Source organism: Peromyscus maniculatus, chromosome 3, assembly GCF_049852395.1.
Source record: "Peromyscus maniculatus bairdii isolate BWxNUB_F1_BW_parent chromosome 3, HU_Pman_BW_mat_3.1, whole genome shotgun sequence".
Taxonomy (NCBI): Eukaryota; Metazoa; Chordata; class Mammalia; order Rodentia; family Cricetidae; genus Peromyscus; species Peromyscus maniculatus.
The window spans coordinates 122,678,352-122,704,503 of NC_134854.1; the positions used below are offsets into that span (position 1 = coordinate 122,678,352).

General features: G+C 42.5%; 1 protein-coding gene across 1 annotated transcript in view; it reads right to left on the bottom strand.

Moving 5' to 3' along the window:
• The window catches only part of Rybp (RING1 and YY1 binding protein), a 51,993-nt gene extending 27,684 nt beyond the window's left edge, over positions 1-24,309 (bottom strand). Inside the window, exons 1-2 of the mRNA XM_076567464.1 lie at positions 24,154-24,309; positions 23,387-23,512 (exon numbers count right to left, since the gene is read on the bottom strand). Of these exons, the coding sequence (XP_076423579.1) occupies positions 23,387-23,512; positions 24,154-24,185 (158 nt within the window). The 5' untranslated portion in view covers positions 24,186-24,309. The remainder of the gene's footprint in view (positions 1-23,386; positions 23,513-24,153) is intronic.
• Between the last annotated feature and the right edge of the window lie 1,843 nt (positions 24,310-26,152).

Here is a 26,152-nt window from a genome sequence, read left to right on the forward strand (position 1 = left end):
GAACTAATTCCATCAACTTGTACTCTGACCTTCATATGCACAGTGGCAAGCATATGCATGCATACATGCATGCGCGCGCGCATGCGCGCGCGCGCGCGCGCGCGCGCGCGCGCGCGCGCACACACACACACACACACACACACACACACACACACACGTAAAAAACCTTAACAATTAAATGAATTTCCCTCCCCTGTGCTTCTAGATGGCCTTCTAAGAGCCTTGAGTAAACAAACCAGCTATATCAAACCTGCAGTCTTCAATGGAGATCCCCATATTGTTAGGCAATCTGTTTTTCTGATACATGAAAATATACAACCAAGATAGGCTTCAAATGGGATGAAGACATGTAGAGCATTTCCATTCCGCCAAAATGTTCCAGGTGGCCCACAATTATCTAAAGAAAGTCATCAAGTAACATGACCAATGTGAAAGTAGACTACAAAGAAATGCTTACTAAGGGAAAGGAATCACTACGATTGTACTACCGATGGTAATTTAAAAAAGAAGTCATCCATCCCACTGGAGGAAATTAGAAGGACAGAGAAGTGAACCTATGTCAAGAACCAGCTCATTCCGTGAAGTCCCTCCCTCATACCTCATATCAAATCAGGCTTATCTGTCAAGCTAAGTGCTGTTCAAGAGCAAGCAAAACCAAATCACAGGCCTGCTGAAATAGCAAGTGAGGCATAGAAACTGAGAGTCACCACTGTTTATATACTGTAATTGGAAATATCTCACAAAACTGATCACCTGGAGAACCATGAAGACAGTCCTTATTCGTTCTGAAATGCATGCTTTCTGTGGTTGCAATTCTAAGTCAGGGAAAACAGAAAATGGGGAGAAGGTAAATAAGGCACATTACTTCATTTCTTCCTGTTCGTGGGGTAAGAAACACTCTGAAGCACAGAGAACATAGACAGCATGGAAGCAGCCACACTTCAGAATTAAGAGTCATGTTCCTAATGCCTGCTTTGCCACATATCGTCACTTCATGGGGAGGCAGACTATTTAGTTCCTCCATCACCTTAAGTGAGACTGTTAGTCCTTAATCTCACTGCATTTGAGTTTCCTTTTATGTAATTGCTGGGGAATCAACCTCTAGGGCTTGTTTTCAAAGAGATTTCTCAAGAAAAAGAATATAACCACAGGTAACTTAGTCTTAGTTATTGTTCTGTTGCAGCTTATTTAAAAAAGCATTTAATTGGGGGCTTGCTTAAGGTACAAAGGGTTACTTACAGATAGTCTGTGACCATCATAGGGAGGAAAATGGCAGCTGGAGTGGTAACTAAGAACTTACATCCTGATCTCGAAGTTGCGCACGGCGGAGTGCCTGATCCTTTGAAAGTTCAAAAAGCCCATATGACACACCTCCAAAGTCATACCTTCTAATCCTCCCAAGATAGTCCACCAATTTGCGAACAAACATTCAAATATATGAGCGTACTGGAGGCCATTCTCATTAAAACCACAACTAAAGCAATTCTGGCTTTTCTTTGCTAGATAAGGTAATTCTTACTACAGCTTGAGGACTTGACTCACGCTCATTCACTAAATGACTCCACACGTATTTTCCAGTAAGGCAAAAGCTAAGTTTAAAAAAAAAAAAAAAAGCTAAATAAACATCAAGAACAAGAAAACTGTACCAAAGCCCATTATAATCATTTTCTGAAATCCAGTAATAAAGAAATCTTAAAAAAGACGCAAGCCAGAGCTGGGCTTAAGTGTCACGTGCCTTTAATTCCAGCACTCAGGAGGCAGAGGCAGCTGGATTTCTGTGCTTATCAAGATCAGCCTGGTCTACATAGTGAGGTCCAGGACAGCCAGAGCTACATAGTGAGACCCTGAATGCCCCCTCCCCCCAAAAGCAGCCAGGGAAAACAAAAGACATTTATCATAGATGAATAAACTGTTAAGGCCAGCTTCCATTAACACCACATTCTCCAAAACCGGAGAGAAAAAACAGGAAATTAGAAGCTTCATACACTATTATGAAAGACAATAGAGAAACTTTAGAAGAGATGAGTTGGAGTAGTTTCTTCAGATTTTAAACAAAGACACTCTCTGACCTAGCAATCTCATTTCTAGGCAAATAGCCAAGAGACATCAAAGTGTATCTCCATACAAAACTATATACAAATGTTTACTGAAGCATCATTCCCAAGTCAAAAGTTACAATGCATACATAAGTATTACCTAAAACAGTCTTATTAAAATTATCATTATCCAGAACAGAATGAAGTGCAAAAGAGACATGGCATGTGAACACTATCTTAATAATGCTATTGCCAGAGAAGTTTAAAAAAAAAAAGGAAATAAGCCTGGAAGACAATGGCTCAGCCAGCAGTTAAGAACACTTACTGCTCTTGTACAGACTAGAAAGAGTTCAGTTCCCAGTACCAACCTGGCAGTTCACAACAGCTTCTACCTCCAGTTCCAGGGGATGTGGTGGCCTTAGAAGGCTCTTGCATACATGTGGTACATATAAGCTTATGCAAAGATGCACAAATATAAATAAAACTTTAAAAATAAAAATAATCACCAACAGCCCTATCTGGTAAGGAATAACAGGAAACCCCTCAGGTAGAACAAAGACATCACCAGATAGATCTGCACACAAGAGTGGAGACACAATAAATGCAGGAAAAGTGACTTATTTTGTTATATATTGACACATTTTCTAAAATAATAAGTTACTTAAGCAAAAAAGTTTAAAAGCTTGCTCTTGGTGATTAAACATATATCCAAGCAAACGCATGGTACAATAGCAGAAGGCCAGAAAGAAGTATTACGAAGTCTTCACTTGAAGCAGATTGTGATAAAACACATACTAATAAATCAACAATTTAAATGAGTCACAGCTAGGAAGTTAACAAGAGGAAGGGGAAGGTGGAGGGGGATAACTGGGTGTAGTAGAATGTGCCTGTAATCCCAACTTGGGAGGCAAAGTTGGAAGGATCAAGATCAAGGACAACCTAAATAAATGAAAAGATAAACTCTTCATGGATCAGAACAGTGAAATGCCTGTTTTCTTCCATTCTGTGAAGAAAAAAAAAATACACACACACACACACACACACACACACACACACACACACACACACACACACTCAATGAATTGTAAAACAAGGCCCAGTATGTCCTTTAGATAGGATTTGGCAGGCTGATTCTAAAATTTATTATGGGATTACAAAGAGTGAAACATAGCAAACTGAGAACAAATCAAATTAATTGAAAATAAAACAAGGTGGAAAGATCTCATTTCTTGATTTCAAGATGTTATAAAGCTAACAAATTAATAAAAAGACAGACCAATCAACAAAACATTTAAAAAAAACATTCAAAAGGAATTAATGATATGAACAGATACCTGAACATGTAAACAGTAAAGAAGGAGGAGGAGGAGGAGGAAAGAAAGAAAGAAAGAAAGAAAAAAAGGGTATGAGACACACTCAATACCCTAGCTGTTCTGGAGACAAAGGTTAAAACTACATCAACAGCTAAAATACCATGAGAAATCTATAGCTGAAAAATTTTTACCAAGGCCAAAGAGGATGTTAAAACAGCTTAGAACTATCATATGTGCTGCTGGGAATTTAAAATTATAGTCACTTTGGGAAATAATTAGCAGGTGGCTTTTTTTGTTGCTGCTGCTGATGCTTTAAGTTAAAGTTAGCCTAAGGGTTCCATTTCTAATATTTACTCAAGAGAAATGAAAAGCATAAGGCTATAGAAAGACTTGTCTGGGGTTATACACAACAGGTTTTTACTGTTGAGGGCCAGAAACTGAAAACAATTAAACTGACGTATATAGTGAATTGATTTGCAGATTAATATCAGCATTTAGGAGGTGGAGGCAGGTGGATGTCTGTGAGTTCAAGGCCAGCCTTGTCCAGGGAGCAGTTCCAGGACAGCCAAGGATACACAGAAAAATCCTACTGGGGGGGGGAGGGACAACAAAAAGCAGTTTAAAATAAATATGTATCTTCAAATAAGCATACTGACTCAAAGAGGCTAGGACCAATGGGTGGAAGATACATTCAATACAAATACAAATACAAATGAATTTACAAAAAAAGCTAATATAATCACTAGATCTGGGACTGAAAAGAACAGGAATGGGGGGGAAAATATATGATCATTACCTTCAACGTGGTAGTTTCTCAGACTGCATTTTAGGTGTGAACCTCCTTATATTAAACAAAGATGGCAAATGTTCTGTGTTTTGTCTGATTATAGTAAGGTTGGTTTTGTTACAGGACTAATACTGAAATCACACATTAGACCACAAAACTTCCCATAGACAAGTTTTATTATTAATCATCTCTTAAAATCTGAAGCTTAAGTTAGGCATGATGACTCACATTGTGATCCCAGCACTCAGGAGGCCATATTGGGCTACACAGTGAGTTGTACATCAGCCTGGGCTATCATGTGAGACACCAGTAAAAGAAATTAAGGAATGAACAAAATACAATAAAATCATAAAACTGAAGTCTACTGTTTAACATAATTTGAGAATGCATACTAAAAACACTGTAAGTGAATCATATTTTTGTATAGCAAAGTATTTTCTCACTAGCTTGCTAAGTATTTTTAAAATGTATTTTCATTCCTAATTTTTATTGGCAACAGATTCTAACATTTTTAAGCTGTCAATTTAGTGTCAAAACCACTATTACACACACACACACCACAGAATGTAGCACCCATCTTTTCAGAGGTGATCTACACTACAAAGCTTTCATGGAGGCATAAACTCAGTGATGATTGGAAGAGATCATTCCAGTCTGGCAACACTGAAGCTTCGTGCATTTGGGGGGTCACTATGCAACTTTCCATATTCAACAGTACGGAAATTAATCTTCCCACTCTTCTTCACACCAATATCTGGTCCAAATGGTTTTCTAGGCACAAGAAAATGAAAAGCAAACAAACACAGCCAGCCTGAGTTTATTCAAACGTCAACTGTTGGGCTTGGCATGGAGGTACATGCCTGCAATCCCAGCACTAGGGAAGAGTCTGAGGCAGGGAGACAGAGTTGGAGACCAGCCTGGCATACATAGTTAAGACCCTGCGTCTCAAAACAAAACCCTCCAAGTTTCTTGTTGCCTGTCATCTGAGTTTCCTCGGACTGAGCACAGGGAGGAGAGGCATGTGAGGACTTTCCTTCTGTTCAATCTTGAAATGCCAGGTGTAAGGAAAGAAAAAAGTCAACTTTCTTTGCCAAAAGCCTTTGCACAATTCCAAGTTGTTTTCTTTTAAGGGGGATTTTGAGAGAAGGAGGGGACTAAAGACTAAACCTGATGGTTAAAATAAATCCGAGGAAATTCCGGATCATGCAAGTGGAAACTGGCTGCTGTTCTGTCCTCATCACTCGATCTCTGAATGGAAATAGAACTCAGAACAAGGATTAAAGCTGTGCTCATTTACACAATGAACACAACCAACCAAGCCTGCCATCTGAAGGGAAACATGTGTCTATACACTACAGATGCTCACTTTAGCCCACCCGCCCAAAGATTTATCTATTCTTTACGAAAAATGCCAATGCCACAGCAACACTATACAATGTATTTTAGTGTCTTGAAAGAAAAAGTTATAATCCAGACAGGTTTGCACAACTTGCAATCCAGGTAAGTGGGAGTTTAAATAAACTATGGTAATTCTCAGACTACCCAAGTCTCAAGCCAGTGGTGTCAGCTCACTCTTGAGACCTCAGCACTTGGAGAGTTGAGTTAAGCTGCTCTGAGTTCCAGCTAAGCCAGCCTGGGCTAGAGTGAGCCCCTGCCTTCATAAATAAACAACTCAAAACATTACACAAACTTCTATCTAATGAGAGATCAACTCTGCGGTTTAGCATAAATGTCTACTTCTAGTATTTGGAAAGTTAGTTTGCAAATTGATAACTGGTGCATAAATTTAAAATCCAACAAATCATTTTTACCAAAACACTCGAAAGCATTGAGGAAAATGCCTGTTCCACTTATGGAACTCATATTAGGTCAAAGAATTCTGAAAGCATTAATAAACAACTTAGAGACTTCATTTATAAAACAGTGTCAAAGAGCTGAAAGAAGACCTAGAATTTCCCCTGCTGGCAGAAAATGATAGTACCTAAATCACGACACTTAGTTCAAGAGCTCTAGTCCATCTTCTGAAAAATCCCTTCATAAAAGAACTACAGCCATTCTGAGTGCTACTCAACTGCAAAATCTCTGAAGAAAAGCAGATTTCAAGATCTTGTTGAATTTAATCTACCTTTACTGCCAACCTAAGCCATTTTCAGGATCCAGACCACCCATACCCTTCTTGTGCAGTTGGTATCCAGCAGCAAGCTGAGTAAAGAACTTCTGAGGAGCCCACCTGGGAGAAGCTTGCCTTCTTAAAGCAACTGGCTTCATCAGAAGCCTATTCTGCAATCAACTGTTGGGTCAGCTGTGAGCAGAAAAGCAGGCATGAACTTGAAAGGGAAGTGTGATCACAGGCACCATCCTAAAATTAATACAGTGCATGGGAAAAGTAAAACCAGAAACAGAAGTGAGGAATAAGACAATGGCAGCCGGGCGTGATGATCACACCTTCAATTCCAGCACAGCAAAGGCAGGAGAATCTCTGAGTTTGAGGATAGCCTGGTCTACAGAGGGAGTTCCAGGACAGCCATAGCTACACAGTGAAACCCTGTCTCTAGAAACCAAAATAAAACCCCAGTATGGCAATCTTTCCAAGCCATTCACCTAGTTTCATGTTTGTGCTGCAGGATGAGTGTGTACTGTGCTAGTATGTATTTGCTAGAGATTAAACTTAGACCTTGCACAAGAAATCCAGGCAACTGCTGGGCTGCATTCTCAGCCCTTCCTTTTTTTCACATCAGCTCTCAGTGTCAGCTGGCTTTGAATTTGCTACTTAGGTAGCCCAGGCTGGCCGCCAGTTCTTCATCTTCCTGTTTCAACTTCCTCAGTGCTGGAACCATAGAAGTGTGCCACCACATCTAACTCATAAGTTTCTTAAATGAATTTACATAGATATTTAACCAACATGACACATCATCCTTAAGGGAGAAAAGCATTTAAACAAGAGATGAGAATAACGGATTATGCTCTGAAATGTACAGTGAATAATACAAAAGCTAGCCTGCTTTGGAAGATTTAACAACTGTCTGCCCTGAAGGCTTCAAACTCAAATACAGAGAAACAAATGGGAAGAGAAAAATCCAGTACAAAATAATTTCATGTTCTGCTGGAGACCTAACACAAAGCTGTTTCAATGATCACAAGAGAATCAAAAATGGTTTCTCTCAAGGGTTATCATTAGTTGGACCTTGCACCAGAAGCTAGAGTTTACCAGGTAGGGATAAGAGTAAAGTTTTCGGACAATTTTATCTAAGTATAAGTGGGACAGGGACTCCCTCTGTGATGAAGTCTATCCTGAGCCACAAACTGTATGTGGCAAGCAAGGCAGGCAACGTAATGGCATTAAAAAACATGTTCAGTAAACACTCATCAATGTGATCAGGAAATGCACACTAACGGTCAGAGAGCCTTGAAGAGCAAAACAGCAACCAGTTGTTGAATAGACCTATTACAAGCTCTCTGTATTTTCTGAAGTTATCTCCAAGAAACTAGACTTGGAAAAAAAAAAACCAGTTTCGAGGTCACTGAATTGATACAGGTACAGATTCTTGCAAAATACACTGAAAAATAAAAAAATGCAATGAACATTAAGGCGGAATATCAGAGGACTAAAATGAGAATTCAGTGTATTGACTGTCATGGTGAATAGCTATCTAATGTTTCTAAACTGTGGTTCACAGATGGTAGAGAGACTAAATAAATAGGCTATTTCTATGAAGCAAGAAAGATCAAGAGCAATCCTACTAAAAAACTCGGATTAGTAATGTTAAACTAATCCTCACTTCCTTACCATTAAGGAGCCATATACCTCTATGTACACCCTTGCCTTGTAAGGATTAAATGAGAAAATGCATGGAATGAACTTTAGTGAGCTCCTATGGTAAGTTAAACCCTTGTTAAAAAATGTTAGCCCTTATCAACATTGAGTGGACTACAAGGTCACTAATAAAGCTTGAACAACAACAAAAACAAAGCCACACCACACTATTCAGGCCTGGGCTAGCACCACTATACTATGTCATGTCATGCTGTAGAGCCTTGGACAAGCTGTGCCTCCATACACAGCACCTAGTACAGTCAATACACATCTGATGTTCCATATATGCTAGTCAGAGAGACCCCAATGTAGATGGGGTCTGTCAAAACCAAGCTTTGCTACAGGGTGTTTCCTTAATTAAATAATAAAGGTATGAGGATGCACCACCCTGGGGCTGCTGTACAACAAATAGTACCTACAAATGCACTGTCTTCTGCACCAGGTGTTCTGGAGTGATTCCAAAATTTCAGACAGTCTTTCTTTGGGGTTTTTTGTTTTGTTGTTGTCTGTTTGAAACAGGTTCTCTATGTAGCTGCAGACATTCTATAACTATGTAGACCTACCTGGCTGGCCCCAAACTTACATATAAGTCCACCAGCCTCTACCTCCTAAGTACTGGGATTAAAGGTGTGTACCACAAGGCCTAGCTTCAAGAAATTCTGACATCTGAATACCTTTGTCTTCATCCTCATTTTCCAGTCTACACTGAGCTTAGGAAAAATTAGGAAGGATATGTAAATGAAGAATTTAGTAACAAAACCAGAAAACTGTTCAGTTACATGCTGTGGGACGGTCTGTATGTCAAATTGCTCTGATTGGTCAATAAATAAAACACTGATTGGCCAGTGGCCAGGCAGGAAGTAGGTGGGACAAGGAGAGAGGAGAATTGTGGGAAGCAGAAGGCTGAGGTGGAGAGACACTGCAGCCGCCGCCATGACCAGCAGCTTGTGAAGATGCCGGTAAGCCACCAGCCACGTGGCAAGGTATAGATTTATGGAAATGGATTAATTTAAGCTATAAGCACAGTTAGCAAGATGCCTGCCATGGCCATACAGTTTGTAAGCAATATAAGTCTCTGTGTTTACTTGGTTGGGTCTGAGCGGCTGTGGGACTGGCGGGTAACAAAGATTTGTCCTGACTGTGGGCAAGGCAGAAAAACTCAAGCTACAGTTACATATAAACTGAACACTCCAACATTTGTAACAGAAAGAACTCCTTCAAGCAGAGACACCAAAATATGTAAGTACTTATTCATACCTCACTGAGGGAACACACAAAGAATAAACCATTTTCCCTACATATTTTTAAACAAATAATTTGGCATCATAGTATTGAAGAGAAATGTTTAAGACCTGTCTCAGAAAACAATAAATCAGAAAAGTCACACAAGAGTGCATGTGTGAGGTCTCAGGATTGCCCTTCAAAAAGCGAAACTCTAAAACATAAATTATACTACATCAAATTTTACCCCCTAAAGTCAATTAGGAAGATCATGTTCCAAAGTCTTCAAATGTGTGTGGGGGACAGAGGGAGCAAAACAATGGCATAATTTTACAATCAGGAAGAACAGTAGTAGTAGTTCTTTGTAGAAGATGTGATAGGCGCCATGTTTAAGGAAGGTTCACTAAGACAAGGAGACATAAAAGGAGGCATTTGCCAACACATGAGCTGACTGTTTGCTGACATACATTATGTCCTCAAATAGCCAAGGACAAGCTGCATATTCCCTTGACTTCCTCAGTGACTTAACTGAAGGAACTGGACACAGAGCCAGAGTACACAGTGAAAGCAGAACTTATTCAAAGGGCACAGAGCTTGTCCACCTACTCTGTCTAGGTAACAAGTGCTTTCCATTGCACCACTTTCCTGCAGAGTAAATCATTCACAAACTCAATGCTTCTTTCTGGTGATATTAATGATAATATGAAAAGTACTTTCAAGTAACTGTGTGATTTTCTAAGTCAAGAGAACAACTCTTCTGATTTTAAGGCAGAAAATGCTATACACTCTCAGTCTGGTTTTTTTTTTTTTTTTTTTTTTTTTTTTGGTTTTTCGAGACAGGGTTTCTCTGTGTAGCTTTGCGCCTTTTCCTGGAACTCACTTGGTAGCCCAGGCTGGCCTCGAACTCACAGAGATCCGCCTGGCTCTGCCTCCCGAGTGCTGGGATTAAAGGTGTGCGCCACCACCGCCCGGCTCTCAGTCTGTTTTTAAAGATACTATTTCTCCAAAAGTCGGGATGAGAAGGATAAGAAACACCGATAAGAAAAACATAAGAATTAGTAAAAATAAATCTTAGTGTGTATGTATACACACACACACACACACACACACACACACACACACACACACACACACACACAGTGTTAACTGCATATTATAGGCTCTGTGATTAGGCCTTTTTCCAGAATTCTGAACAAGCATCATTCTATTGCTCTCTCCTAATTGAAACCCTCCTAGAAAAGGATGGAATGTTGTGAAGATGCTGGGTAAAGAAGTTTTACAAACACTCTGTACATGATAACTGGTCCATTTAGCTTAATCACCTTTCCTCTGTCTTACTGAACATGGAATCAAGTTACTTTTCTGTGCAACAGCTTCTATGACTGCAAGGCTGTAGCAACTACCACCTCTCAGAACTGCTTTGAGTGTTAACATTAAGGGAAACAACATAAAACTGATGTGCAAAACAAAGCACAGCCAGGCGGTGGTGGCGCACACCTTTAACCCCAGCACTCGGGAGGCAGAGCCAGGTGGATCTCTGTGACTTCAAGGCCAGCCTGGTTTACAGAAGAGATCCAGGACAGGTACCAAAGCTACACAGAGAAACCCTGTCTTGAAAAAAAAAAAAAAAAAAAAAACATAAAGCACTATGAAAACATATAATGTTTCAGAATATCCAATGACTGATGGACTATGCTCAGGGGCCCATTAACAATAGTATAGTAACAATTTACATGTTTTTCTTTTTAATTTACTTTATATGTTTCAACTTGCATATGACTATGCACCACATTCATGCCTGGTATCCACAGAATTCAGAAGAGTTTCTAACATCCTGAAACTGGAGTTACAGATGGTTTTGAGTTGCCATGTGGGGGCAGGGAATTGAACCTGGGTCCTCTGGAAAAGCAGGCTGCTCTTAACCACTGAGCTATTTCTCCTGCCCCTTACATATCCTTTACTAAGCTTTTTTGGACTTATTTACAAACTCATAGGAAATTGCAAAATAGTCTATCATGGTACCACGTAATCGCCTTTCAGCCTCTGTGTAATCCTCACCTTAATTATAATGCAGTGTCAGAACCAATCAAATATCATCAGCATAATGCATACTTACATGCCTATTTTTGTGATTTATAATTTTCAAAATGATTTAAATTTCTTATGATTATTTTTGACTCTTAGTCATGAGGTATAGCGATATATTATACATATATTATATATTATATATTATACATATATTATACATGTATATAATGTGTAAATGAACAAATCATTCTAATTATCATTTCCAACTCTTCAAATACCAGTTCTTTGTGCTGAGAACCAAATCCCTCTCTTTTATCTTCTGAAGTAATTGACAAACTAGTTACCCAACTGTGCTACAGCACACTCCTAGTTTTATTTGGGGGACGCTATCGTGCTTCTCAATCCCCCTTAACCATGTCATTTAACACAGGTTCACATTCACATAATACAACACAAGACACCAAAAGATCTTCCACAGTATCAGCTCTTGAAGCCATGTTCTATTCTTTTTCGTGCAAAGTATTCTACTCTGTGGAGATATTTCTCCTCTAATGAAACATAGTTGGGTTTTTTGTTTTTACTAATTTGGAGGTTTGACAAAGCTGTGAATAGCTTTTGTGTGAGTGTAAGTTTTCATTTCTTTGGGCTTAAAGATCAAGGGGTATAACTGCTAGGTCATATGGTAAGTGTATGTGTAGGAAAAAAAATCTGACAGACTATTTTCCAGAGTGGAATACACAGTATACATTCTCACCAACAATGGGATTGGTCTCAAGCCACTTTTAGTAACTAAAATATTCCAAAGCTGTAATATACTTTAAATAATACATAACATTTAAAGATAATTTTATTAAAATATATTAATTTCTTTAATGTGTACGTATGCACATACTCATGAGCATGTTATAGCATATTTGTGCAAATCAATGGATAACCCACAGGACTCAGTTCTCTCCTACTATCACGTGGGTCCCATACACTGAACTCAGATTTGTCAGGCTTAGTGGAAAGCATTCTGGCTCACAGAGCCGTCTTGCTGGCCCCTGAATCTTCACTCTAACACAATCAATGTCTATAGAGAAATTTTTATGGGCCAGTCATACTGCTGGATCACAAAATACATGTATTCTAAAAGCATAATTTAAAAAAATTTATGCTATCAACCAAAGGTCTATGAGAATCTTCATTTCCCAACCTAAATTTTTTTCAATCTTTAACATTTCATTTGCTCCTATTTAACAATGGGGGAAAGTTAAGCTTTCCTTTGATTACCAACTTGATTTGTAGTTTTGTTTTTTGAGACAGAGTCTCACTATGCCACCCCATCTCACTTAGAACTCCTACACAGACCAGGCTGACCTCCACTCTCAAGAGATCTACCTGCCTCTGCGTACCCTATGGCTTGTGCCACCTTGCCTTCACAAGCAGGTATCAATCACATCAGTGTATCTTTCAACTGTACTGTGTCTCATGTTTGATTTAAAAGCTGGATTCTGTCAGACGGCGATGGTGCACGCCTTTAATCCCAGCACTCCGGGAGGCAGAGCCAAGCAGATCTCTGTGAGTTCAAGGCCAGCATGGTCTACAGAGTGAGATCCAGGACAGGCACCAAAACTACAGAGAAACCCTGTCTCGAAAAACCAAAAAACAAACAAATAAATAAATAAAGATGGATTCCTCAACAGTTAAGAGTACATCTTGCAGAGGACTGGAGTTTGGCTCCCAGCGGCCACATCGGGCAGCACATAAGATACTCCAGCTCCAGGAGATCCAATCTCTTCCAGTTCTTCTGCGGGTGCCTTCACTCCTCACATGCACACACTGGCAAATATACATCATTTTTAATTTTTTTTTAAAAAAATGTTAAATCTTTTAAAAACTAAGTTGTTGTTTTAAATAAAAAAAGAAAAGCTGGGTGTAGTGGTGTATGTCTTTAGTACCAGCACTTGGGAGGCAAAAGCAGGTGGATCAGAGTTTGAAGCCAACCTGGTCTACAGAGCAAGTTCCAGGACAGGGAAATCCTGGTGTGAGGTTAGTAAAATTTTGGCTTTGGATTAAGAAAGACTGACAATTTCTGAAATGACCCTAAACATCCTTCTGCCATTTTGTATTATGCATGTATGTGAGGCAACATTCTCTAAATTGTGATTATAAAAATCAAACCATTACCTCTGAAAAACACAAAAAATTCTTTATGTTCCACATATCCAACATTAAGCCAAGATTTAACTATCTGTATAAAACTAGGCATATCTATGTGGTTAGTATGCAAATGAGCTTTTGTCTCAAATGGTAAAATCACATGCACAGCAACAAGATTTAACATCTTTGTTGTTAAGTATTTGATTTGTATGCCTAGTTTTCATGCCTCTATGCTCTGAGGTCCAAAGTAGAAAAGTTAAAGAAGCCACAATCTGAACCAGCAATTCCAAGATGCGCTACCCAGACCAGCAGCATGACACTGCCTGAGAACCTATGAGAAATGCATAGTATCTTGGTCCTTCTAGAAAACAAACAATCTACAACAAAGCAGGATTTTCACCTTACTCTCTACAAATAAGGAATTCAAAAACATGAAATGTTCACAAAACATCTTCCTTAAAAGCACCCAAAAGCTTTGAAATCTCTCATTCATACAGCTTACCTTCCCCATTCCCACATGGTGCTACCACCTATCCCATTGTGTCAACAAAAGCACCTATTACAATACAGCACCAGGGAAAGTGGACTCAATGAATAAACTCAAAAACAATTCCTACTGGTGACAATGAGAATGTTCCTATTTTTGTTTGGTCTCTAAATATCCTGTACCATATTCTCTTCCTAACAAGGACACCAGTGGGTTCCAGAATTTATCAATCTTTACTACTACTATTCTTGACTCACACAGTGAAAATTTACTAATAATGAGCTGGAGAGATGGCTCAGCTGTTGAGAACACTGGATGCTCTTCCAGAGGACCTAAGTTTGACTCCCCACATAGTGGCTCACAACCATCTCTAACTCCAGTTCTGGGGACCCAGCACCCTCTTCTGGCTTCCACAGGTACCAGGCAGGCATGCGGTGCATACATACATGCAGTCAAAATACCCACACATTATAAATAAATGAATGAATAGTAAACAAACTAACAACTGCTCCTCCAGAGGACCTGATTTTGGTTCCCAGAATCCACAGCCCTGTGACTCCATCTCCAGGTGACTCTCACACATCTAACCTCTGCAGGCACTTGCACTCGTGCATATATCCATACAGCCACAAAAGTCAAGAAATACAGACAAGTTACTAATCATTTACAAGGTGCTGGAGTGACACTGCAGGGAGTGCAAGGCCGCCCTGTTGAAGGAGTTCAGCATTAGAACTGAGCATGACTAGTGACCCAGCTCAACTCTAGTTTTTATTATCCACCTTCTACTTAGTAACAGATTCACTAAGCTTGGCCAATCATATGACCACACGTTAGACAACAACAACCCAGGAATTGGTCAAGAAATCTGACTCTTACCGTCAGTCAATCAGTCTTAATGACACTTCCTCTTACAGGTGACATGGACCACTAAATGGTTTTGGGTTTGGGGACTTAAAGCAGCTTGAATCAAGAGTCTGACGTCTTTTCTAAGAGAAGGGTTAGCAAACCTCACAGCCTACATATGACATCTGAGCTGTTCTTAGAAAGCAGTTACCAAGTTTGTTTTCTCTCTATGACTAACCACCACGTTGTAAGATTCATCATGCTGAGAAAACTGGCATTCTTTTAATCTCTTGTCCTTCCAAAGGCCACCAAAGTTTCTTATCTGTGTATTTTTTGCACTCTTTAATGGTACAGAAAAATACATTGTCTTAACTCAGAGGCTTTTTTACATACCCCTAAATCCTTCCCACTGTTTTTTGGTTGGTTTGGTTTTTTGTTTTGTTTTGTTTTGTTTTCCAACCACAAGATAAAACAGATATTCTAAATTGGCTAATAGGAAAAAAGAAAGTACTATCTAACTCTACTTCAAAATTGTACCTGTTTACCTCATGATCCCAACCCTCGATTTCTGAGTAATACTGTAGCATATCCACAAATGCCTTTACTGAGTTCATTTTTGCCACCATAGTGTCAACTACTGCACAGAAATGAAAATATAGCTAAATAAATGAAGTGAATGAGTCAAGACTTCAACAAAATACAAGCAATTACTCCAAATTACTCAACAAAATAGAACAAAGGGTACAAAGGTGAAATTACCATATGTAGGAGGTGTAATGTCAAATTATAGGTGTGTTAAAACAGCAGATGGACAGAGGGCTTCCAGCACTGGTCAGAACTCTTTGGCCATCTGTAAGCTGCACTGGGTGCCCGTTTACAAAGAAGCAATCTGCCTCTTCAAAATTGGTTTATCCCATACAATCAACCCCTTGCTTCATTTCCAGACTTCCCAATGACTTTTGGCTGCTAAAATTACCACCTGGGCTACTAAGATAATACTTATGACAGTTGATATTCAAGTGTGCCACAAAACACCATAGCTCAAAACCACTCCAGAAACTACTTGAAATGCACTGCTTCTTGCCAAGGCTTTCTGGTCTTACATTTAAGCCACAGTGCCTGTTTAGGGAAAAACAAGATATTATAGGAGCACACTTCAGGGAGACAATGTTCACCTAACTCAATAACATTAAACACACAAGAGGAAAGCCCTCACATATAAAAGAACATTTGCTACAACTCAAAACTGAGGCTGGGTGGGAGTGTTGCTCCAGCACACATTAGGCAATGGTTTTTCATCTCCAGAACTACAAACAACCAAAAGAACTGTAACTATTTTTTCAAGTCTTTATTTGCTCTATAGAGCAGACATCGGTGACCCCTAGGAGGTGCCAGGTTGTATTATAATAAACACAGGAAAACAAAATGATAAAAACCTGTCCTCCAACAAGGTAACAACAGAGGAAGACTGGCAAATCAAATATATACAGCTGAAAAATACACACACACACACACACACACACACACACACACACACACACACGATAGGATGAGTGCAACAGAAATAGAAAATAGAAAAAGTCCTTAGAGGAAAATAGAGGAAGACCCATAGATGTATGAAGTAAGACACGGTCCACACTCAGAAAACACTAAACCGTTTTGTATGGAACAAACATGTTCTGCAGATGGGGTAGTTGCAAGCTGTTTCCAGAACTCCTGAAGACAGACACAAGAAAAGACCAAACCACAATATCTTTGAAATACTCAGGATTTAGATTTCTTCCTAAAAGAATGTGAACCAGGGGCTGGAGAGTTGGCTCAACGGTTAAGAACACTGGCTGACCTTCCAGAGGAACTGAATTCAATTCCCAGCAACCATATGGTGGCTCACAACCATCTGTAATGAGATCTGGCGCCCTCTTCTGGCCTCCAGGGAGAACACTGTATACATAAAAAAATAAATGTTAAAAAAAAAAAAAAGCCGGGCGGTGGTGGCGCACACCTTTAATCCTAGCACTTGAGGCAGAGACAGGCGGATATCTGTGAGTTCAAGACCAGCCTGGTCTCCAAAGGGAGTTCCAGGAAAGGCGCAAAGCTACACAGAGAAACCCTGTCTCAAAAAACAAAAACAAGCAAACAAAAAAGAATGTGAGCCAGGAGATAATTTGAAGTAGGATTTGTGAGTGTGCTCTGTGTGGCACCTTCGGGAAATACTCTCAGAACTCAGCTTTTCAACCTATGGATTGAATTGCCTTTAAGCTGCTCAAATGGAGAAGCAGTCCAGGAAGCAGGTATATCTGTCTTATGTACTCAAGCATGGAGGTGATGAGAGATTAATAATGATGGTGAGTAGAGACTAATAATTAAGTCTCTGAGAATGCAAACATTTGGAAGAGAAAGTCAAAGAATGTAATGATGGACTCAGATGCTGTTCAATTGCAGAGCACTTGTCTACACACATGCGGCCCTGGAGTCTATCCTAAGCACCTAAAGAGTTAAAAAGAGGTTAGGAGAAACAGGGTATACAGTCCAGGTGTGATCCATTAATCCAGGCAAGGAGGCTGAGAATCCTTAGTTCAAGACCAGCATCAGTCAGTCTATACAACCAATCTTACACTCAAAAACAATGAGGCCTTCTTCAAGGAAGAGACTGTTTCCACTTTAAACAATCACTGACTCTTACGTGTTCCGTCACACCATGTCCATCATCACAGTTACTACACTTGGTTCTCATTGGCTATTGTTTCTTGGAAGGAGAAGTTCCCCATTTACTTATTAACCAGTATTTTGAAATAGCAGTGACTGACAAGCTTCAACAGGTGTAGTGAGTGGCACGTACCAGAGACTGAAGCTGAGGCAAAAGAACTTATGGTTCAAGGCCAGCCTAAGCTACATACTGAGTGCCAGGTCAGCCTGTGTTAGCTGCCTCAAAAATGCAAAAAAAAAAAAAAAAAAAAAAAAATGCAAAAAAAATGCAAAAAAAAAAGACTGCTAAACAATACAGCCAATGAGAGGTGAGAATCAATTTCCTTTTATGACCTCTACAAGTTTCACACCTTTCAGTCCACTCATATAAAAGGATAAAACTCTGGTCTGTTGTGGTGGCCCACACCTTTAGGCAAAGACAAGATAATCTCTGAGATCTTGATCTGCATAACAGAGACTCTGCCTAAAATAAATAAATAAAGGGATAGTCTGAGGGCAGCTGCTCAGAGGGAAACTCAGATGGTCTGAGAATAAAACATCACTGATAAATAAATAAACAAGATGTGCTCACAGCATCATAGCTACTCTACTCAGCCTAACAGTGAGTTAAAACAGAAGGAAAACTAATCACCCCGATGATAAAACATGAGACAGTATACAAGGGGTTCCTGGGAACATTCTCCAAACAATCTGAAGACTCAGGAACACCAAGTTACAAGCATGTACTTACTCTGTAGAAGTTCATGAAGCATTTAAACGTGAACACTACCAACAGGTAAAGCAAGGACTACTGTAGGGACAAAGACAATACCACAAGGAGGGGAAGTACTGACCAAGGACAAGAGACAAAAACAGGCCAGAGAGAAACAGCATGTGGGCTGCTCAAGTCCAGAATCCTACTCTGAGCACGTAGTCAAAAAGCTGGTCTGGTAGTTCTTTTGGTAAGCTACAGAAATAGAGCTGTGTATGTATAATCTCCTATGCTGGTGATTAAAAAAACACTGAAGGATGCTAACTGGCCTACATTTAACATACAACATACAACTAAGTCGAGTACCCTAGGACTCGCAATGTAAACATCATCTGAACTAAAAGATAAATAAACAGCACACATAAATCTGTAGACCTCACTCTCCTCTGGCTCCAAAAGCAGGCAGCATCACCACACCTAAACAGGCAAATACAGACAGCAGCACTGGCCTCCACCTGCCCTCACACTCCTCTGTGCTCATTACCATATTCTTCAGGGCATCCATCAAAAGTTGAAATGATCTTAGTTTGCTGTTTATGTATCTTCTCTTCCCTCTCCATAGTATTCAATTCTATGAGAAGAGGAATTTTGCCTGTCTTTGGACCACTGTGCATACACACAGAGTCTGATGGCTCTGTACATTAAAAAAAAACTTGTCAAGTAATCAGGTAAATTATCTACCCAGGTAATTTACTTTAAGGTCACCATGTATAACCTAAGATCAAGTCAGTACCAATGAATTGGTCAGTTCAATACAATAACACAAAATAAATTATTAATCAACTTCTGGTAAGAGTAATCTCAAAAACTTCCAGCTTTGAAAGGAGCATTCAGCTCACAGGTTTGGTAAGGTTTAATGATTTGGAAAACAGAGGGAATTTTTGAAATGTATTTTACAGAGTATTTTTATGAAAGACAGTCATTACAACGAAGCCAATGTGACTCAAGGTGCAAAACCACAGTTGTGGATTATCAGGAAATATGGGTAAGAGGCCTGGAAGTCTTACTATCTGAAATATACCGACAGATGCACTTTGGTTCCAGTAAAGATCATAACTTTATTGTGGTTTTTCCACAAAACTTCTCTAATGCTTAGTGACTTCTCAACAGACTGAGTTGTCTTTTCACATTCATTGTTACAGAGGAACAGGATCATGTGACTCTCCCACCCCCCTGCCATTTTATACATACAAAAATGCTCCTTATCTCCCCATCTGGCAAAGCTGGGTGTACCACCATGATGCAGAGGCAACCTTCCAACAGTCCACAACTACTTTAGGCTCCACTGTTAACTTTGCTGTGTGTATCAATGAATGTGATGAGAAGAAATCAACTGACATGGTAATGTTCTAAAAACTTGGAATGTGGTGATAGTGGCACTCTTTCAAATGACTTAAGAAAAAACTCACTTAATTGCACTCATGATGAGTGAATGTTATGATATGTAATGTATGCCCCCAATAAAGCTCGTTTTAAAAAAATTCAGACTGGAGGGATTGTTCAATGGTTAAGAGCACTTGAGGTATTCAAAGGACCAGAGTTCAAGTCCCAGAATCTGTATCAAGGCAGCTAACAACCACCTGTAACTCCAGCTGGTCCAGGGAATCTGATACCTTTGCTCACCTGCACATACATCATACATACCTGCAGAACTAACAAATAATAAAAATAAAAGATAACTTCTTTAAAAAATCAGTTAGACTAGAGAATAAGAATGGTTAAGAAATTATAGACTAGAAAAGGCCAGATTTAATAACACACACCTGTAATACCCAAACTAGAGAGACTAGCAAGGGCCCAGAAGTTCAAAGCCAGCCCAGGCTATGTAGTCAGTTGCAAGCTATTCTTCTGGACCCTACCTCAAAAGAATACAGACCCATGAGCCTGGAGAGATGGCTCAGTGGTTAAAAGCACTGACCTGCTCTTCCAGAGGGCCTGGGTTCAGTTCCCAGCACCCACATGTAGCTCACAACTGTCTGTAACTCCAGATTTAGGGGATCTGACACCCTCACAGACATACATGCAGGCAAAACACCAATGCACATAAAATTAAAAAAAAAATCAATTATCTTTGAAATAATTTTAAAAAAGAAAAAACTTACAGACCCAACATGCACTTCATAATTCTCTCTAAAATGCAGACCTTAGCCCAGCAGGACCATTCACAAGTATAAATGAACCAATGTACAAAGAGGTCGGCCCCCACTACTAGATCCCACTCCTTTTCCCTTGGGGCTTTTCTTACTGTCCCTTCACTCTGCTCTTTGCCACTCCACGAAGTCCCTATTCTAAATTAATTAACTAGCTACCTGCAGAGTTAAAAAGACGATACTGTACATCACAAAAGAAGTAAAAAGCTGGCAGCTGATTTTGCAGAAACCAGTTTTCCTTTTCCAAAATAAATGGAGGGAAGAGTTCCTGCTAGTTGATTCCCAAGCCAGGCTGTTCCAATCCGATTTTACACATCTCTGGCAGTCTTTACAGCTTTGATTAGTTTACCTGGGTACATGTTCCACATCCTTTTAACACACACACACCCCTTCCCTTCAGCTGCTTCTTTCACATCCTAGGAACTTCATAAATGCTCTTTAGATGATGGGTAGTATTTTCATACTTAAATGAGGGATATCAACCCTATCCCCAAAGGGCAAATAGCTCTGTGTCCTTCCTACTGGTCTAGCACTAATTTAAAGCTGTTTTCCTGGGTTGACTGGTTGATGCCAGCAGCAATAAAAACAATAGTAATCACCAACTCCACAATAACTACTGGCCAGCTAACCAGATAAGGCTGTTTAAACACTAGCTCAGAGCAACAAAACCATGTGTGTCAGCAAACACTATTTCAAAATTGCCAGTTTTCATCTATTACTCACCATCCAACCCCAACCACCCGCTGGGTTGAAGTTCCTATAGACATAACTTTAATGCCCAGTACTGCAAAAACAAACCCGAAAAACAAATTAAGTTTTCTACTGCCACCTGATTAATAATATGAAGGAGAAAAAAAAGGCAAGATCCTGTGAAATCTTGGAAGTACAAAACTATTTACAAGAAAAAGGTTCAAGAGAAAATATTGTAATAGCCAATATTCCAAAGAAATCAAGGGATACATAATGGCTAGGAGAGCAGAACACTGGTCATATTCGCTCCTTATTCATGAAACCCATGAATAACACAGAAAACCAAAAATGTTACTTGCATTCCACTTAATGACTTCTGAACAGATCTAAAACACTGAAGTATTGGTTACAACCAAAACCAAACAACCTCTGTCCAAAAAGTTATCATGACTGGTATTTTAAAGATCTGTGCAATCTGTATTCTGAACTTACTGAATGACTCAACTGCATGAAAGCCCTGAAAGACATCACTTTATCCATTTTTCTGAATTGACAGACTCTCAAATATTCTAAAATGTCACTGTCAGCTGTGGCTCTGAAAACTTTAGACAAAATATTAAGGTCAACACCTTTCACGTGTTCCCAAAAAGTTGGTGAGTCAGGTTTTTCAATAAAAGTAGAAACTGAAAAGCATTTCAAGATGAGATAATTATTCCCAGCAATACATCAGATGTAAACTTTTGAAACTGGCTGAAGTGGTCTCTTCACCAGCATGGTTCTCAAGTTCTTACTAGTTTCCTGGTCATTTACTTGAACATCATCTACAGTAACACTCAAAGCAAAACCACAATAAAGAGCTTTAGCCTCAGAGGGATTCTACATGTAAAAAACATTACTCATAAATAATATACAGTTACTATTGATTTAAGTAACAAATACATTTCTAAACTTTCATGCTGCCTGATGGAATCCCCGATTTTAGACAGCAGAACAAAACCCACAGAAATGGGTTTTCCATTTAACTAAATTTATTATTATACAAAAAATTTGACATGAATTTACTTTAACAAAAACAACCTACTAGCTTAGCTGGGTGTGGTGACAACAGTCTACAATCCCAGCACTTAGGAGGCTTTCAGTTCCAGATTAGCTCCAAACATCGTAAGATGCTATCTTAGTAGAGGAAAAACTACTTATGGGGAAATACATTCCAGTTCTTGAGTTTTGATTCAAAAGTCCCATTTCTTAAGAGCTAGTGAAATTCAAAAACAGTCTACCAGTAACTTAACTAGGGCAATTCATTCTAGTTACAGACTTGCAGCTGAGCCTCTTTAATCCCAAGTGAAAGCAGAGCAATGAGACCCTGACAGGACACCTCACTCAGAACATCCAGGTGGAACTGCAGTCACGCTGGGATGGCGCCACCAACCCCAAATCAAACACCTGCCTAAATGAAACTTTTGACCGGCAACCTCAACTCCTGAAAGGTCCTAACCTCACTCTCACTTTCTATGTGCTCTGAAGACAGTCTCTTTATAGGAGAGCAAGAACCTAACTCTTAGCAACAGAAATCCAAATAAAAGTTACAACACCTGGAAGACTATAAAATCAGTTTTTACATTTCACCTAAGTCCATTTTAATGTCACCTCTGGAAGTAGTACCAACTCATTTGCTGTCTATCACATGCAGTTAACCAACCACTCTCGTCTCAATAGAAAAGAAACCCTTCCAATGTTTTAATACAAAACCATCACACACAAACTTCAAAAATCAATTCATCTCAACATTACACACATCTCTTCACCATTCTGCATAAGCTAGTAACAAAAAAAAATAAAAAACACCACACACATCAGCAACCCCCTTGCACTTTTCCAACCCTCCAATACGTATCTTCAAGTGCAAAAAAGAAGAGACATTTGCAACTCAAGACAGAACAAGGCACAACCCAGTCTTATTGTACTACCATGCCACCATTAAAAACTCAGGAAAAAACTAATTCCGGAGAGACAAATTAAAACCACCCTGCACACGGCAAAAACAAAAAGGTCCTAATGTCCTACAATCCATAGCAATATCCCCACTTCCTCTCTCCCTTCTGGGAGCCAATACCAACAGGCCAAAGGAACCAAGTGTCAAATAAATCCAGTGTCTGTCTGAAACAAGACAAAAACCTGGGAAAATTCCCTCCCATAAATCCTTATTTTAGCACGAGGCACTGCACCCAACTTTAAATGGCAAACAACCCGAACCACATCCCCTACCCCCCAAATGCAAAAAAAGGGTCGTAATCAACAAGTTGGCAAGAGGGCGATCAATAATAATAAAAGTACGACTCCCCTTCTCCGCACAGCAAATAGAGAAATAAAGCCAAAACAAGTCTTTCAACAAAAGCTAGCACACACGTCTTTCAGTACCTGGTGGAGGTGCCTTTCCGCACATCGCAGATGCTGCATTTAAAGGCTTCGGCGCTGTTCCTGAAGGTGCAGACGCTACAATCCCAAAAGCCTTCGTCTGCGGCAGGTTTCGCTTGTCTTTTTGGCCTTCCGTGGAGTCAGGAACCGATGGGAGGATGGAGAGAGGAGAGAAACAGGCGCTGGTGAGCCGTCGTCATTGCACAGGAATCCGACGCTGGAAACTTCTCGCGGCGACCACCCATCTACCCCACTGGCGGGCACCGGGGCCGGAGGGGCCGCCGGGCAGCGCGGAGCCGTGCGCCCCCTCCGGCCCCGGGAACCGAGCGCCTGGCGGCGACGGCTCACGCGGGGCCGCGCCGGGCGCAGGAAGCGGGCCGACTCGGGGACGCGAGCGCGGGGCGGCGGGGGCGCGGCGCGGGCCGCGGGCCGGATCCCGAAGGCGGCGGGCAGCCGGGACGGCCGGGCGGCGGCGCGGAGGAGGCCGGCGCCGCGCGCTGCCCGCCCCTGCTCGCGCCCTCCCGCCCGCCCCACCTGGTTAAATCTCCCTTTGTCTGGGCGGAGCGGCGACGGCGGAGGGCGGCTGAGGAGGAGCCGCCATGGCTGCGGCGCGCACGGCCGCCGGCCCGAGCGGAGCGACACCGCCTCCCTCCGCCCCCGGGTCTCCATCTTAGCGCGCCTCCCCCGCGCGGCCGCTCCGGCCTAGTCGCCGGCGTCCCCGCCCGCCGCGGCCGCCCTCCCCTTCCGCCCCCTCGGCGCCCGGCAGGTACCTGGTCGGGCTCTTCTTGTCGCCCATGGTCATGGACGGGCTGGCCCCCGGCGCCCCACAGCTGCGCGCGCCGCCGCTCAGAGGAGAAGCGCGGTCCGCAGCGTCGCGGAGCGGCCCCCGCCCTCCCGCGCCGCCCGCCCGCCCTCCGCCGCTGGGCTCAAGCTCCGGCCGCCGCCGCCGCCGCCGCTGCCGCCGCCAGTCTCCGGACGAGACTAGTCCCCGCCAGCGCCGCCTCCGCCGAGTGACTGACGAGGGGCGGGGCCGGGCGCCGCGCGTCATGCGCCGGCCAGCCAATAGGAGGGCGACGACCGGCGCCGCGGGGGCGTGGCGTGGCGCGCGGGAGGGCGGGGCGCGGCGGGGGGGGCGGGGCGGCCGGCGTGCGTGCCCGGGAGTGTGTGCGCGCGGGGGGCGCGCGTGCCTGCCGGTGGCCCCCGCGGCCCCGGCGCGTCTGAGCGTGCGAGCCCGGCGGGGAGCACGTGGCCGTGCCCGCGGGGCCCCCGCCGCTCGGTGGCGGCCCCTACTCGCCCCGGAGCCCTGTGCGGCCGCTGCTGGGACTCTCGCCCCGCAGCCGCTCCGCTGAAGTAGTTCCGCGCAGTTTGCGCGCGCCGCGGGGGGCTGCGCCTCGAGGCCCGCGTCTCCCGCACTGCCGCTTGTGCCACGCGGGGCTTTGTGGCCGCCTCCCCCGAGTGGCCCTCCCCGGCGACAGCCAGCCCCGCACCCTTCTGGGCCCGGGCGCCGGAGGGAACTCTGGAGAGGGTGTGGCGGAGCCGCGGGCCCCCGCAGCCGAAATAGGGCGTTTCCCCGGGGAAGTTGCTGTTCAGATCCAGGCGACCACATGCCTGCTTTCCAACCTCGAGCCGCGCGGCCCCTGCCTCAGAGAAATGAGGCTCCTAAGGCTCTTCCCAGGGAGGGCACCGTGGATGGAAAGCACGCTGACCTGTACCCCGCACTTGGGAAGTGTCTGGGCCCGACTCCATTCCCTCCGGCGCCGGAGGTTGGGAGGTGGGAAAGATCGGTAACCCTCACTTTCTGCCTTGCTCCAACCAAGAGTGCTCTTGCCACCGGTTGTGTCTCGGGGACCTCCACCCCCAGGAACCGGCAAGGAACCTTGGGGGGATGTCTGAAGATTAAAGGAAGCCCCAGGTCGGGGAGGAACCGGACCAGTGGGTGATGCTAAAAGGTGGGGGCAGGGATGGGATGTGGAGGACAGATAAGAGCAAGCCCAAGCTCTGGTTGACGTGCAAACTCAAAAAGTAGGTTCTTATCAGGACTGGCTCTTGGGAGAAGAGCAGATCTGGAGACCCGGTGAAGCTGCCGCAGAGCGGGAAGCAGGAAGTCTTGGGATCTGAAGGGAGAGAATAAAAGAGGGAGGCAATGTGACCAAGATAAGCTTGATCAGCACTAGATGTCCTCCAAGCAGGCACACCCAGAAGGGCCAAGCTATACTGGTCAGCAAGGGTCAGCAACCTCCCAGGCCTGGGCCACTTACTACTTCTTAGGAATGAAGGAGGAAGGATGGAGTCCCTGGGGCAGAGGGGCCAGAGATAGCCAAGGAATGTGCATGTTAAGGCATGGCCCAAGGCCAGCAGCTTTGGCCTCTAGGGTCGGCCTGGCGTGCTTCCAGCACTCTGCCCCTGGTGCATTAAAAAAAAAAGTCCCTTTGGAGGGGGAGGCAGGGAACCACTAAAGGGTTGCAGCTCAGTTCCTGCTTAGCAAAAAGGTCCTGGGTTACATCCCCAGGCACTGGGTAAATACACAAAGAATAAGCAGTCTCCCTGCAAACTCCATCCACAGAGGGTAGGGATATTTATGCAGAAGTAGAACAAAACCGTTCTTGCACCTCAGTACATATAGTCATGGCCTTGTATGCACCATGGAGGTGAAGGTGGGCTAAGGTTTTTCACCATCCTGGTGCAACCCAGCCCCAACCCCAGGTAATCACTACTTCAACTTAAGTCAGCCAAGGTTAGCTTGGTCCCTTCATGAACTATCCTTGGGGT